The 16,460-nt window shown below is 41.7% G+C and overlaps 1 protein-coding gene across 3 annotated transcripts in view; it reads right to left on the bottom strand.

The window, feature by feature from the left end:
- Positions 1 to 14,745, bottom strand: part of ogdha (oxoglutarate dehydrogenase a) — a 46,737-nt gene extending 31,992 nt beyond the window's left edge. For 2 of the 3 annotated variants that reach the window (XM_084056275.1, XM_084056277.1), the window contains exons 1-3: positions 14,642 to 14,745; positions 10,322 to 10,750; positions 3,476 to 3,652 (exon numbers count right to left, since the gene is read on the bottom strand). In XM_084056275.1, coding sequence (XP_083912401.1) covers positions 3,476 to 3,652; positions 10,322 to 10,567 — 423 coding nt within the window. In that variant the 5' untranslated portion in view covers positions 10,568 to 10,750; positions 14,642 to 14,745. Of the gene's footprint in view, positions 1 to 3,475; positions 3,653 to 10,321; positions 10,751 to 14,561; positions 14,582 to 14,641 lie in introns of those variants that run through there. The other variant, XM_084056276.1, reaches the window with a different exon arrangement.
- Positions 14,746 to 16,460: the final 1,715 nt, after the last annotated feature.

Here is a 16,460-nt window from a genome sequence, read left to right as displayed (position 1 = left end):
TCTTAACAGCATAGGGCCCTTCATCTCGACTATTAATTATGTGCCACGGCTCCATTGCCTTTGGATCGTCGGCTCCTATGAGAAGGCCCACATCTGCGTCAATGTGTGGTAAGCATACTTCACTCAGGTAAGGCCATTTTTGCAGATGTTGTTGACTGGGTATGTTTTCTCTCTGAACTGGGATGCTGTTGTGTGTGTAGACTTTAGGTAACTGAAGATACATACTCTCCTCCAAGCCACAAACCTCCAGGTCAGAGATCTTGTAACTGTCAACCAGCTTTGGTCCATCTGGTTTATCTTGGCCCATTGTACTCAATGAGATCTGAGTCAGCTTTCCTTTTAAGTTCAGCTTATTTCTGAGCTCCTCTGTGCAGAACGTGGCAGTACTGCCGGGATCCATAAAAGCATATGTGTCTACAGACTTTGTGTTTTTAATGGCTTCTCTCTCTTGATGAAGAATGTCTGGGTGTTTACCTGAGCACTGTTTGCACTCCATCCTCTTCTTGCAGGTTTTGCTAAGATGGCCTTGTGTTAAACACCCAAAGCAAAGCCCCTTCGACTTTATGAATTCAACTCGTTCTTTGTGTGCTAGCCCTTTAATTTTGCCGCAAGACTCCATTGTATGATTCTTTTGACAGAAAAGACATGGGGTCTCGAAGGCGTTGGCTGTTTTAGATGGATTAGCTTGCTTTGCTGTTGCATCTGGCTTTTTCTGTTCCACAGACACATTGGTTGCAAAGCTGCTTCCTTTCACTCCACTTTTGTCAGGTTTTCCTTTGTCCTGGCTTTTCGCTGCTGTAGATGTGCGACTATCTTGGAGGTCTCCAAAGAGCGGATCCATAGCAACTTTTGCTTGACGCTCGATATACATGACAAGATCAGCAAATCTTGCTCTGTGTCCTCTTCTTTCCTTGATTTGGAAAGCTGCATCACGCCATCTTTCCCTCATTTTGTATGGCAATTTAGATACCACCATCCTCATATTTGTGGGATTATCCATTTCCTCCATAAACGCCACATCTTCCATTGTGTTACGGCAGCCAGTCAAGAATAAAGCATAAGTGTTTAGTGCTTTTCCGTCTTCGGATTTAATTTGTGGCCACTTCAAAGCCTTGTCAATGTAAGCGCTAGCAATCATCAACTCATCTCCATAATGTCTCTCAAGCAGTCGTTTTGCTTCCTTGAATCCTCTGTGCGGTGGCATGTGTTCGCAACTACGCACAAGTTCTTGTGGTTCTCCTGCAGTGTACTGTTGCAGGTAATATAAATTGTCCTCATCATTATCAGTTCTCTGTTCAATGGCTTGTTCGAAAGCTCTGATAAACGATCTATAGGTAAGGGGATTACCTTTAAACACTGCAAACTCTTTAACTGGAAGCTGAGCCTGTGACTGCTGCTTAACTAGCAGTTCTGTGATTGCATTTTGCTTTTCCATTACTTGAAGAATGCCATCACTGTTTCTATCAAGCTGTTGCCTGTCATTGGTGTCTGTCTGCCTTGGCCTCACAACCTGCGGCCCTTGGCCTTGTGGTGATTTGTATGTAACCTTGCTTTTAGTTACAGCTATGTTAGTGGTTGGATGGCTTATTGGCTCATTTTTCACTCGAGTTCCACCTGACAGATGTGAGCGGACATGACTTTTATTTTCTTCCTTTGTTTGGGCTCTCTGCCAAATGTGAGCGGACATAACTGTTCATGCCATCCCCTCCTTCATGCTCCCTTAGTACTCTTACATGAGCTCTTTTTTCAGCAATTTCTGCCTCTAAGTTCAGCTGTTCTAGCTGTGCTTTCATACGTGCTACCTCCAACTCCAGCTTCTGTTTCTCCTGTAAAGCTGAGGCACGTTCAACTAATACAGCTAGATTTGCTTCTTCAACAGCTCGAACTGATGACCGAGTGGACAAGACAGAAGTGCGGTCAACAACTGAACCCTTTTTACGACCAATTGTCATTTGTGATGCACTATCATCAGGTCCTATATCATCCTCCTCCTCTTCTTCCTTTTCCTCTTCACATGCTGGATGTTCTTGATCTGACTCGCTTTCACACAGAGCATTCACCCATTGTTTAGCTTTGTCTTTAAACTGATCGATAGTCAGCATCCTAGGATCCAACCAGTTTCTTACATCTGCATCTTTTTCTTCTTCAGGCAAAAGATCTCCTATCTGCCTACTGAGCTCTCCAAACTCAGCAAGAAAAGTGTTTAAGTCATAGTTCACCAATCCTTGCACTGTGTGCAGATTGGCAGCATCACTCATCAAACTTTCAACTTCCTTTATTTTACCAGTTATCTGGGATAATTTTCCTCTTCTGGCTCCAATGAGCCTATACAGTTTATCCTCCAAAGCTTTCTCAGTTGGCTTACTAATTCTTTTAGATTCCATTTCTACAGTGTCAATGTTCTCTTTATCTTCAGCCATCATGTCAGAAAAACAGTGCGCAAATTTTATGCAAATGAACAAAAAGTATTACTTTAACACTTCTTCTCTTCAGACCAGATGCATAACAATTTCTGAACACGCAGAGTCTTCCATGGCTTTAAGTTTGCACACAGAGAAATCACAGAGTAGCTTGAATGGAGTAACCTCAGAGGCTGGGCAGGTTATCAGAAATGTTCCTTTTTTTTTTTCTTTCTTTTTACCTTTTTTGAAGTTGCTCTTGTATTCCAAAAAAGTCTTTCATTGGTTGTGTTGAAGAAATTGTCCAAAAAGATATAGTCCAAGAAATGTCCAATAATGAAAATGTCCAAAAATAATGTCCAAGAGTATCCAACAATTGTCTGGTAGATTTCCTAGAATCCAATGATCTCCTTTAATCTTCCAGTCAATCCAATGAGCAATTGTTTTTACTAAATGTAGAGTCGTATATTCCTTCAAAGTATAGCTTCATAAAAAAGGTGAGCACATAGTAATTTGACGCACGACGCACTTTGTATCCGTTGTTTAGAGACTTTACTGGTATTAAAGCAAAAAATAAAAGGTATACAGCAAGTGGTTCTTGTATTGGTAGTGGTAAAAACAATGTGTGCTCTCAGCTTCAACTTTAGCTTCTTCTGACACAACTAAAACAGCACAGCAAAAGACTAATGGTCAAACAAAAGAGCACCAATCACAAGCATTCAATCAACAGTACACTGCTGCACATAATCGTTAAGGCATTACACACAGCTGCAGTAACTTGACACAATTAAGGTCAAGGCAAAACCAGGTCATCATGACCTAAGCTCGTTATGGCTCTTACAATCATTATGTAACAAAGCAGATGGAGACAATATTAACTAGATATTAACATAAGCGACATCAATACTTATGTAATAAACTGAGTGTGCATACAGCATAATGTGCATATTTATCTGATTAGCTGACCAGTGAGTGAGTTTATTGTGTGTGTGTGTGTGTGTGTGTGTGTGTGTGTGTGTGTGTGTGTGTGTGTGTGTGTGTGTGTGTGTGTGTGTGTGTGTGTGTGTGTGTGTTACCTGATAAGCCCTGATGAGCGACTGGACAGCCAGGTGGTCTTCCACCATTTTGTCTACGTTGGTTTGGGCCCCCACCGCACTGGGCATCCCTGCTGGCAGCGTCAGAGACAAGGGACTCTGGTAGGCGGCCCCTGGAGGAGCCCCGGCATTGGCGTTACGAAAAAATACATCCCACGACTGCGGAGGAGGGGAGAGGAAAGAGGAAAGACGTAAGTATTCACCAGGATTTCAGCAGAACAGATAATTTGTGATACTTTACTGTTGAGAACCATATCAATCATATGCTTCTCACACACACACACACACACACACACACACACGCGCACGCACTTTATGGCGTAAATTATTTTAAACACTTCCAAATGAGTGTCAGTGTTGCAGGGAACCATACTCTTGTCTCTTATCTACGATCTACATTTTTATTTTAATTATTCATTAGTCGGATTCCAGTTAAAACAGGGCCATACGTTGTTGAATTGTGGAATTAATGAGGGCAAGGACCAGAACTTGATATCACAAAAAAAGCTGGAAAACTGGTCAATGCTAAACAGGCTGGAAAAATAGCTGTCAAGTAGAACTATCAGAGGGTCCAGCCAAGGTAAAATAATTGCTCCAATAACCTGTCCAGAGTCAGTTAAACTCTGCAATATAGTTTATAGTTGTCCACCCAAAACTCCTTGATGCTGGAGCGGACGGATACCGGTACAAATAATCATGTGGCTTGAATCGTGGGAAACGTGTCCCTGTTTTTTTTGGTCATGTTATGAAAGTGGAATGTGTTTCGGCTTGTTTTAAATGGACAAGAGGCTTGTGTGTAGGGCTGTCACGATTACAAATTTAAGTTGACAATTATTTGTTATTTGAAAAAAAAACTTTTTGAAAAGGTGTGAACATTTTTCAACATGGAAACGATTATGCAAAAATAATTGCGATTATCTCAAATAATTGCGATTAGACGATTATGTAATAATTGTGACAGGCCTACTGTACTTGTGTGTTCACCTATGCACTGTATGTAGGTTACACAGCGGTGTATCAAAGACCATATGAACTGATAAGATAGGTTGAGCAGCAGCTGATCAGATATGCATGTTTTACAAACTCTTGCACATTTTCCCCCCAAAGATGACGATTAAGCGAGGTTCGGTTATTTGACAAACCTAGAAACAGATTAGTCTGGTATTTGAGTTTAGCTGCTTGGTTTGAGGGTCGGTTTAGTTGGAGTGAGATGGGGGTTGACTCTGGACTATTTGGCTTGAGTCGTGGTGAATGTAACGTCCACAACATACTAACGTAGACAGTAATAACTGTTTAACCCATTGAGACCTGAAGCCGATTCTACATGTCTCCTAAATCTCAACAGTTTTCTGAAAAAACGTATGTTTCTATAGCAGTGGTGCTCAATCTTTTTCATGTCAAGGACCCCCAAAATTATATGTATTTGGCCACGGACCCCCATCAAAATATTTTGTTCCAGGGCCCCTAGAAGCAAAGATTTGAGTTAAAAATGTTCGCTTTAAAAATATATATATTCAAAGATTTGCACACATTTTCACGATTTTTCAAAAATAGCAGATATACAAGCTCATAGCGCGGCAGTCGGTGCCGCGCTATGAGCTTGTAGATCTGCTATTTTTGAATAGCCCAAAGTGTAAAATAATGCTTTTTAGCTCAAATCTAAAAATGACACAGTTCCAGGTCTTAATGGGTTAATGAGGTTAAGAAAATGTGACATGTAAACACTGAATATTGAGGTTTCATATATATATATATATATATATTGTTACATGGTCTAGCACGGCTGCTTCTGCTTGTGACACACAATCTCCTAATGACATGATATTGATAATGATCTCATATCCACGGTCACCAGATCTGTCAGTGTCACCACAAAACGCTGTGACCATCGTCTGGAAAAGTGATTCCAGTCAGTGTCACCATAAAAGTAGTTATTCTGGAGCCTGGAAATTCCACTGATTGGCTGGAACCCTGATCAAAACAACATGTCTTTTTCTACTTCTATCAATTCCTGAGATGTACTTTTAACCTTGACCAAGATTGTGAACTTGACAGTTTCGACCTCAAAAATTACTAATCTTTTCAGGGTAGACTATTGATCCAGCCATGCTTTCTCAAGTTGTTTTGTCCACAGACAGACAGAAACGCAATGCAAGAGCGATTACAATACCCAGCCAATGCATGCATCCCTATGGGCAGAGTGATCATTTTCAGAACCAACCTCCCCACGGGAGTCGAGGGACATTGAAGCACATTTAATCTTATTCATCTTATCTGCCTGTGGACTATGATCTCATTAATGTGAACATACTTCTATATGAGAATTACTCTCCAGCTAGACTAGTGTCAGTGTAAGTAAGCTACATTAAGGAATGCAACAAAAACAAAATAAATCTCCATGAATTCAAGGCTTCATGGGGTGTGTAATTGATAGAAAATAAGTAATTATTTGGGTGAACTACTCCTTTAACCCATTAAGACCTGAAGCAATTCTACAAATGTCTTCTAAATCCAGTATTCTGAAAAAACATGTTTCTATATCAGTGGTGCTCAAACTTTTTCATGTCAAGGACCCCCAAAATGATATGTATTTTGCCGCCGACCCCCATCTCAAAATATGTTATTCCAGGGACCCCCCAGAAGCAAATATTTGAGTTAAAAATGTTCGCTTGAAAAACATATATATTCAAAGATTTGCACAATTTTTCACAATTTCTCAAAAATAGCAGATCTACAAGCTTGTATATGAGCTTGTATATCTGCTATTTTTGAATAGCCAAAGTGTAAAATAATGCTTTTTAGCTCAAATGAAAATGGGACACAGATGCTTCTTCAGGTCTTAATGGGTTGTTAAGTACATGGACTACAGTCTCATGTACAATAATAATCACAACAGAGACAAGTATAACAAAACATTTAAACTGGACTTTAGTATAAAGCAGTGGTTCTCAAACTTTTTCATGTCAGGGACCCCCAAATTGATATACATTTGGCCGCGGACCCCCATCTGAAAATGTTTTGTGCCAGGGACCCCCAGAAGATTTGCAAAGAATGTCAAGATTCTTCAAAAATAGCAGATCTACAAGCTCAGTGAAGTGACGTGCTATGAGCTTGTATATCTGCTATTTTTGAATAGCCAAAGTACAGCATATCATATGGTTAAAATGGTTGTGACACTTCAACACATTTGGTCCCCGGACCCTACTTTGAGAACCAATGGTATATAGGGTGTGTCATGCCCCATCAGAGTGTGGAAACAGGACGTGGCAGACACATGACTCACCAACTCCCTGAAAATGGACTGAACACATACACCACACACACAGTCACACACACACACACACATCTCTAAACCACACTTAAAGGCAAAGTTACAGTGTCACAGAATGCTTGCCGTTTATCCAGATATCCAGCAGACTGTTTGTAGTCAGATTAGACCTCAACGTTTTGTAGTTTTTTAAATACAAGTGTGTAATTTTGTTGAGGTTTTTTTACCTTTTGATCACTGGTGGTGATCTCAAAGCACTGGCAGCGACTCAAGCAAGACTTGCATGTTTGTCGGACTGGCAGAGATAAAATGCCAGTTGTACTGTATGTATGTATACATTAAAATGCCAGATTGAATGCCATATGTTCATAAAAATTCCAATTTAAATGTTTTATTATGGCTTTCCAGCGGCTTCTTAAATCCAATGTAAATCCAGCTTTAATCCAAATGTAAACTCACATTCCTTTTATTAATCATACCCTGGTTACTTTCATTCAGGGGTCTTCAACAAGGGGTCCGTGATCCCTAGGGGGTCCTCAGAGTTACTACAGGGCGGCTACCAAATCTTTGTGTAATAGGATATATTAACCACTTGAACCCTAGCATCCCTATTCTGAGGACAACTTCAGCCAAAAATAGCAGATCTACAAGCTCACAACGCCTTGCATGCTATTTTCGGCAAAGAGGTTTGGTGTACATGGGAAAAAAGCAGACCAAGTACAGAGCCGAAAAGGTAAAGGAAAAGTGTATTGGCGGTTTAAGTGGTTAAATGTCTGAAAATACACATCAACACGAATCCAACATACTACTGATGATAGTGCTCTCAAACAAGTCTATGAAACCATCTATGAAATCTAAGAAAAAGCGTAATATGCGACACAATTTTATACAATATGTAGTGGGGGTCCCTGGCCACTTCATCTCTTTCTCAGCTAGGGGGGGGTCCTCCTTGGCCTGGAAAACGTTGTCAAAGACGCCTGCTTTAATGTATTCGCTCACACACATGGGTCATGGGTGGTCATGGGTACGACGTACATACATTCAACAGGTTATTATTAGCCTGAAGCTGACCTTCATATGGTCTGGGTGCTGTCAACCGCCTCAGTCAGCACAATTTCATACGGCATCAGTCTCCTCTAGAGGGCGCTGCTGCCTATTAGGCCATTGACAGATCTCTGGGATTCTCACCTCAGTATAGTGTACATTGTATATATCCCATTTAGACCTGGAACACCTATGCATTGTTATACCTTTCATTAGCTGTTGCTATATCTATATATCTCTATCTATATATATATCTATATCATAATAGACAGTGTTTTTAGAATCGGCCTCAGGTCTAAAATAAATGGGATATACAAGCCTCAGTATATAGTGTACATATATACCAGCCTCTCTACACAAATCTTCTCTTCTGGGGGGTCCCTGGCACAAAACATGTTCACATGGTTCAGATGGTCCCTGACAGAAAACATGTTCAAAATACATATCATTTTGGGGGGGGGCCCTTCCTTGGCACGAAAAATGTTTGACAACTACTGATTTAGAAGGCCTTTTGTAGAAATCGGCCTCAGGTCTTAATGGGTTAATTGAAAATGGACCTACATATAATTTACACATCTACTAATCACTAAATACCACTAGATAAAAGATCAGTAGAAGAATGTGGAATCAGAAATGAATGCTGGGTGTGACAAACACACACACAGGTTTGTATTACTATACTTGTGAGGACATCAACGCTTTAGGACAGCCATTTTATGAATGCCATTTAAAATATAGATATTTTGCCAAAAGCCAAAAAACAGCAGATCTACAAGCCCACAACGCGTCGCGACGCGTTGTGAGCTTATAGATCGGCTGTTTTTCGGCGCATGACACTGGCGCATAAATCAAGTATAAATCGTGTTTAACGCTAATTCCAACCCCTAAACCTGACCTCTAAATGTCTAATCCTAACCTGAATGCTTTTCTAATTGTAAACGTAAGATTTATAGTTTTTTTTTTACTATAAAACAACCGTTTGTCTTGTGAGGACCAGGAAAACGGTCCTCACAATGCATATTTCTTCAAATTCTACTATACATATCATGGCCCTTCAGTCATTGTAAACAGCAGTGGCTGTGATTGATCTGACATCATCATAACATACAGTATATATGTCTGACCCCTGGGTGTGACCCTCAGTCCAGATCATTTCAGTTCGAAAAGTTTTATAAAAGCCAATATGACACTCAACCGTGTGGTAGATCAAGAATATGTGGAACAAACCCCCCCCATTGCAGTTAGAACTGCAGACTCACTCCACTCCCAATCTTCCGCCGTAATCTGAAGACTCACCTCTTTAGCCCATAGCACTTGCCCTATAGCCTTGATGACCTTGCAGGCTTATGCAAAGCCTACTATATAATTTAGCTAGCATCTTATGTAGACAGATGCCAGGTCATCTGTCTACATAAGATGCCAGGTACACAGATGCCAGGTCATTGTTGACCTGGCATCCTTTTGTGCGTATAGTTTCAATGTACAGATTATTGTTTTTTGTTTGTTTGGATATTCTACTGTTAGACTGATGATAGGTTCTTGGTTTACCTTGTGTTTACCTTGCTTATTGTAAATAGCTCTGGATTAAGAGGGTCTGCTAAATGCCTAAATTGTAAATTGCAATATTGTCACGGCTAGGGGATGTTGTAAGTGTAACCCCCTAGCTGTCAAATTAATATTCATTCGGTTTGAGTGTCATATGGCATTTATAAAATGGTTGCCACGTACCTTTCGTAAAGATTCCCAAAAAAAAGACAACAACTTTAAAATGAATGACTGGATGGCTTGGGGTATCCTGCTAAAATAATTCCGCAGCCAAATACATATAATTTTGGTGGTCCTTGATATGAAAAAGTTTGAGAAGCACTGACCTAGCCAACATAATGCAAAGCTAGTAGCAACATAGAGCCCTGCCTATGACAGCTTGTTCAATCCCCTCCCACTACTGCATTATTTTTTTTAAATAATAATTTATAATATTAACCCATCCAAAACCGGGAAAGCATCTGTGTCATTTTAGATGTCTTTAGCTATTCAAAAATAGCAGATATACAAGCTCATAGCGTGTCACTTTGTGATGCGCTACGAGCTTGTAGATCTGCCATTTTTGAATAATCGTGAAAATGTGTGCAAATCTTAGAATATGTAAAATTTAACTCAAATCTTTGCTTCTTGGGGTACCTAGAACAAAATATTTTGAAATGGGGGCTCGCAGCCAAATACATAATTTTGGTCCTTGACATGAAAAAGTTTGAGAACCACTGATATAGCAGTATACGTTCTTTTAGAAGACATTTTCAGAATCGGCCTCAGGTCTAAATGGGTTTAAAACATGGTACCGACATTCCATTCATCCATGAGTATATAACATGAATATTGCCTCTGTAGAACGTGGCCTCAGCCAATCAGCGTCCAGGATGGGAACAACAGGTTTCATTCACAAGAGGTTATAATGAGCCCTCCCGTCCCGTTCCAGCCAAGTGTCTCCACCTGTCCTCCTTGTTTTCGTCTCTTACCTTGTGGACACTCTTGGGGTCCTCCAACCAGGCAAAGTACATCTCATCAACATAGTTGGCGCTGGTTCCGTTCAGGAAGGGCTCCGAAGCCACCGGCGCTGTGTAGCGCCTGATTGGCTGAAACGTCCTTGAGCCAGAGGCAGCGTGGCCTGTAATTGGCCGTGGCTGGGAGCCAAGAGTCTGAGCAGCCGCCTGCGAGGCGGTGAGCGGCCTCAGCCGCACGGCACAAGTCCTTAACCGATGCATCAGCAGTCTTTAATGCACCGCACACTCTGCTTAAAACTCCAACAACACAATGCTTGCTCACGTCCTGCCTCCTTCTGGGTGGATGATGGGGGAGGGAAGAGAAGAGGTTCCTGTTTCACTTCGAAAAACAACAGGAAAGATGGAACGATGGGCTGACTGGTCTGTATGTCTTGTCTGTCCACTCTGGGGGGGGGGGAGAGAGAGAGAGAGAATGATTGATTGATTGGCTGAGTGATTCAAAGGTTACAGAAAGAACGCATGAGAGTGACATGAACAGTATGAACAGAGAAATAGAAAGTTAATGGAGCAAGCAAGAGAAAGAAGGAATGTGGCAACACAAGGGAGTAGGAATGGGTATTTGTTTTGTAAACGTGTTAACACTTGAGAATGTTATGTGAGACAGACCCTGATGAAGACATTCTAGGTCGATACGCGTTGGTCATAATTTGTTGCCATGCTCAAAATAAATCCTATATTTTTTCACCATAGACGGAGTGCCTTGGAATTATTTTCTTTGCAAGTCTGCAGTCCACACCTTTTGGGAGTTAAGCAGTACTTCTTTGAAAACCCTTTTTTGTTAAAGGAGACATCCGGTCATTTTAAGTGTTATGTTTGATGTGCGTCAAATCACTTACCGACGTAGAAATGAAAATCGCGTGACTCCACAAATCCCCCTATCGACCCCCACCGTTGGCATGATAGTAGGATGCTGGATAGCCCAAATTCGCCTATTTTAACAAATGCAAAGTCTGTTTTTTTGCTTCTAATACTCATTGTTGAGTCCCATGATAATGTAACAGGCGCTAAAACTCCGAGAAGCTAACGGCTAATAACAGAACGAGCTAATGCTGGGGCTGCTTATCTCTCTGCATGGCAGCCCCAGGTTGCCAGGTCGGGAGAGAAACAGGCAAAGCAGACAAAGCCTACAGCGTAAACAGTGTTCAAATAAAGTTAGTCATCTCCCATCTGTCTTTGTGGGAATGGTTTCCACAGCCCTGTGGTTTCCGAGCATCAGCTTATTTTAAAGGCCACCCCCAAAAACGAAAAGTAAAACATTTACCGGGATTGATATGGCACAAAGACGCCTTGAAAATCAATCAATCAAAATTGCCGCTCTGGACTGTAGAGCGGTTGTCCACAGCACACCCTGTAGGGTGGTTCATATCCGAGAAACCTAAAGCCTGGCACATCGACGTCACTTGCAGGTCCATGCCACACTAGTGGCACACGTCGGCATTACCTCACTTTGGTAGAAAACACAAGTTTGTGTCCCAAATACAAACAAACTTTTAACATTCTGGGTGGGGTAGTGAATGGATGCTATAAACTATACACGAAAGGTCTAATGCTGCGTTCACACACTAGCAGCTACAAAGATACAGGCTAGTAAGGCTACCATTCTTTTTCAATGGAAGCCAGCAACATGAAGATAGATACAAAGATACATTCGACGTTCGTTCGTAGCTGCTATAAAAGCTACAAAAAAGTCGATCTGGTTTCAACTTCAGCTACAAATATACAAAGCTACAAATATGCTGTGTAGCTTTGTATATTCGTATCTTTCGTATCCAGTGTGAATGCAGCATAATCTATAAGCTACTGTGTGAATGGACGTGTCTAATCATTAGACATCCATTAGACTCTAATGTAGTCTACTGTCTCTATGGATGTCGCCTATAAATGTATAGTCTACTGTCTAATGTTGCTGTCCTGTATCTTATGTCAGTCATCTTGACTTAGTTGACATCTTGCCACTGCTCTAGAGACCTGACAAAGACAATTCCTTATATGAAGTTAACCTCATACACTTGGCAAGAACATGACTCCTATCGTTTACATCGTAAAAGTGTGAATGAAGCCACAACGATATTCCCTCTACCTTTTGTGTAAGTCATACATTGTGCCATCATGTGATATAGGTTGTACAGTTCATAATCAGTAGTAAGCGCTTATAGATGCTGTATGCTCTATAGAAATAATGCACCAAATGTTGCATTTCTAAAGGACCTTTCTCTTTCTCCAAAAGTGTGCAACAATGTGCATTAAGATTGACACACACATTAACTCACTGACGGTGGAGGACACGCACCACACAGGGTATCAACCTGCTCAGTGAGAGCATTCGATAATGTCCTGTTGTACTATGCGAGACATGTGCGCAGTCACATGTTAAATCATTTCGTCTTAGGTTGAACTACCAAAGTTATTTCCTTGAATGAAGATCACGCTTGACAGTGTTGGATGTTGATTGTTTCCAACAGGTGAAAAGACAGCCTGCTGCATGTGTAGTGTATGTAACCACAGCAGTCACATGACCAGTGACCACTGACACATGTATGTCACCTTCAGCTGAACCCTCCACTTAGCAACACCATGTGACTGAAGGTGAAGACCTACTGTTAAACAGTCGTAGGTCAACTGAAAACTACCTTATTCACATGCTCAAAGTAAGGTTTAAAAACCAACGGACAGAGACCACACAGCCGATTTACAAACTCACAACGCGAGGCGTTGTGAGCTTGTTGTAGATCACATTACATGTGTCTGTGCACAGGCACACATGCAGTGTGTGTGTGTGTGTGTGTGTGTGTGTGTGTGTGTGTGTGTGTGTGTGTGTGTGTGTGTGGATGTGTGCATCCAGTCCGCTCTCTACGGGCTCAGTAACACAAGCCTTTGAACCAAAAATAACATAGGAATTTGTGCAGAAAAAGTAATTGTACTGTTGCCTCTCAACCCTTCAGACGTTAAGAAATCTAATACCTCTTATCTATATTTATCTAAAGGCAGTCAAAGAGGTACCGTAGGTTGTTGGCAGTCACAACACGTGACCGGTACCAAAGTACAGCGGTTCTGAAAGGTTTTCCATCCAGGGACTAAAAACTATTGAGTTCAAGGGCTCCCTTTTGTAAATAACATGAACATTTGTTATATGATGCTGATATGGATGCAGTATTTCTACATGGTAAAGAAAGAAATCAGTGTTGTTGGTTGTGTTCAAACAGAGCTAAACGGACCCTGGGGAGTTGTGCTCGTTCACACTGGCAGCTACAAATCTACAGGCTACCAGAATCTTTTCCAATGGAAGCACAGCAACATGAAGATACAAAGATTACATCCGACGTTTATAACTGCTACAAAAGATACAGCGGCTGCAATAACAAAGTTGAGCTGGTTTCAACTTCAACTACAAAGATACAAAGCTACAAAATGTGCTTTGTATCTGGCAGTGTGAACGCAGCATTCACGGTGTGTTGTGGTGACCTTGTTGAATACACTGTCCACACACCGCACTCCGCTTTCTCCTTCAGCTCTGCTCTGACACAAGACCCGCCCACTACAGCTTCCAAAGGGCCATTTCATTGGTTCTCTACGCCGGAAACGACACTCCCGCGCCCTCCAATTGGCCGAGCGAGGGTGTCACTCACTTTGTCCTTTCTACCAAAACAGGGTTCTCCCCAGAAAACGCACAACCTCCCTTTAGCTGTCAAAACAAATGTTCCAAATCATGAGCCGTCAAAGTTGTTTTGCAGCCACAAACCACACAGTATAAAACGCGCTGCACGGCCGTTAATAAACACAGGTCGGCCGCGACCGTTTAAGCCAGCGAGCTAACGTGTTAACGTTATGCAATTATTAGCACATTAGCTAGCTTCTGTACAGTGACTAGTTAGTGTTTAGGTTAGGTTAGCATGTGTGGCTAACGGCTAAACTCAGCGACGTATCTCTGCACGTTTATTTCCCGTGATTAAAGTTTTGCTTACTAAGGCAAAAACTAAAACAAAAAGTTCCTGTTTATATATTTACGCCACGGGTCACGTCAGCCGCCGTCTGCAGCGCGACACGCGGCTACGAGCCGTTAGCAGAGCGACTGTCAACGTCAATACCGAGAATTCCGAAAGAGCTTTTTTTCCTCTTTTTTTCTTAGTTACCTCGGTGGTTTGAAAACGTCGTTGTGTATAAACTTTAATGACGTTCGTAAACTTAGTTAACTTACCCTCGCGCTAAAGGTTAGAAGAAATAATGCCTACAAACGGCCAGCTATATGAAGTTATACACACACACAGTTTTACACACCTCGACTTTCAGCGGGCGGCTCCCCTCACGCGCGGCCGCTAGTATCCCGATTGATGCCCTCTGCCTCTCTACCAGGGAAACACGAGCGCTGCTGTGGGGCGAGTCTTCGTCCCATAGTCAGAAGGGACGGTGGTGGCGTTGCCATGTCCGCTTATTATAAGCTACTTTGGGCTTGTTTTTCTTTTTAAAGTTGCTTGTACATTATAGTTTGCTGCGTTTTTTGGGGGGCTTGTTTCTAAAGTTTAGAACTTTGCTTATGCTTATTTGGGCTTCCTTCCTAAATGTCGTTTGAACCAGTGGTTCTCAAACATTTCCATGTCAAGGACAGCCCAATTTAATATGTGTTTGTCCGCGGAACCCCATCTGAAAATATTGTGTGCTAGGTCAGGTACGATACAAACACAGTAGATTCCTCTCTCGGGACATAATATGGACGAAGCTGAGTCGGCTGAAGCGGACTTCTCGCTTTAGCTCGCTCAGCGGTGCCTCTCGTGGCTCATGTACGCTTCAGAGTCAGACGGCTCCTCCCGCTCATCCTAACGGTGCGTTTTAACAGCGGGCAACTCTGGGCGATGCCGGGCGACATCGCCCAAAAAGATAAAGAAAATCCATCTTTCATCGCCCCCCCCGCCCACTTCGCCCGATCGCCGGCTCTCATAGACTTTCATTATATTTTTGGACGATGTCGCCCAGTATTGCCCGCTGTTAAAACGCAGGGTTAGAATACAAATCTAGCACCCGCACTTGTGTTCTTAAAACGTTTATAAAAATATTCCACATTTGTCACTTTTTTTCAAGATTTTTTGAAAATATCAGATCTACAAGATCACAACGTGTCGCAATATTTTCATATAGCCAATGTATATTAGGTGTAAAGTGCTCATATCATGATGTGGCCTCCCCAGTTACTTCTTTTGGGCTTGTTTTCATAGACCTGGTTGCTTATTTCTCTCGCAAAATCTGGCAACACTGGCAGTAAATGAGGAAGTGCGATTAGCTTCGCGGTTGGCATATCCGGGTGTAGAGCGGATACGGAAACGGCCTCTGTGCTTGCGTATGTGTGTGCGTGGAAATGGCGGGGATACAGTAGGCGGGCTCTAGGCCGGATATTAGCACGGGAACAGTAAATAGAAACCTTTATCCTCAGCGGAAAGCGTGATGACGCTAGCGAGGTTAGTGGCGCTAGAAGACTTCGATAGCTAAAACGTTCTCATTCTTTTTTCCCCGTTAGATCTTCGAAGATGTGAGGAATTATTTTTATTATTTTTTCACACCACCAACTATAACTATAGTTTAATATAAACTATTCTTTTGTGAATAATAGTGAATAAAAGCAGGGGTTTCCTGACAATCAACTAGCCAATCAAAGCGCGACTGTCCCTCCGGGCAATGGGAAACAGCGTGTGGCGACGGTGAAGCAGCTCGAGGCCTTTAGTATGTAAATCATTGTGATGCAGCTATGACGTCACGATGTCGAACATGTCTTGCAAATTAGCAGTGCCAGTGAACATTGACGTGTGTCACTGTCTGAGAGTGGTGGAAAAAGTACTCAAATGTGTTACTTATAAGTAAAAGTATTAATACTGCAATGGAGAAATACTTACAAGTAAAAGTCCTGTATTCAAAATTGACTTGAGTAAAAGTACAAAAGAAGTGGCATCAAAATATACTTAAAGTACTAAAGTCCCCAGTTCAAATGTGAATCTTTTGAGGGGTCCCCAGTTCAAATATTATTATTTTGGGGACCCCATTTCAAACATGATTCTTTTGGGGGTTCCCACAGTTCAAATATGATTATTTTGGGGGGTTCAAATATGAT

Source organism: Gymnoscopelus microlampas (genome assembly GCF_963454915.1).
Source record: "Gymnoscopelus microlampas genome assembly, chromosome: 4".
Taxonomy (NCBI): Eukaryota; Metazoa; Chordata; class Actinopteri; order Myctophiformes; family Myctophidae; genus Gymnoscopelus; species Gymnoscopelus microlampas.
Note: the sequence above shows the minus strand (reverse complement) of the source record. Positions and strands in the feature narration are given on the sequence as shown.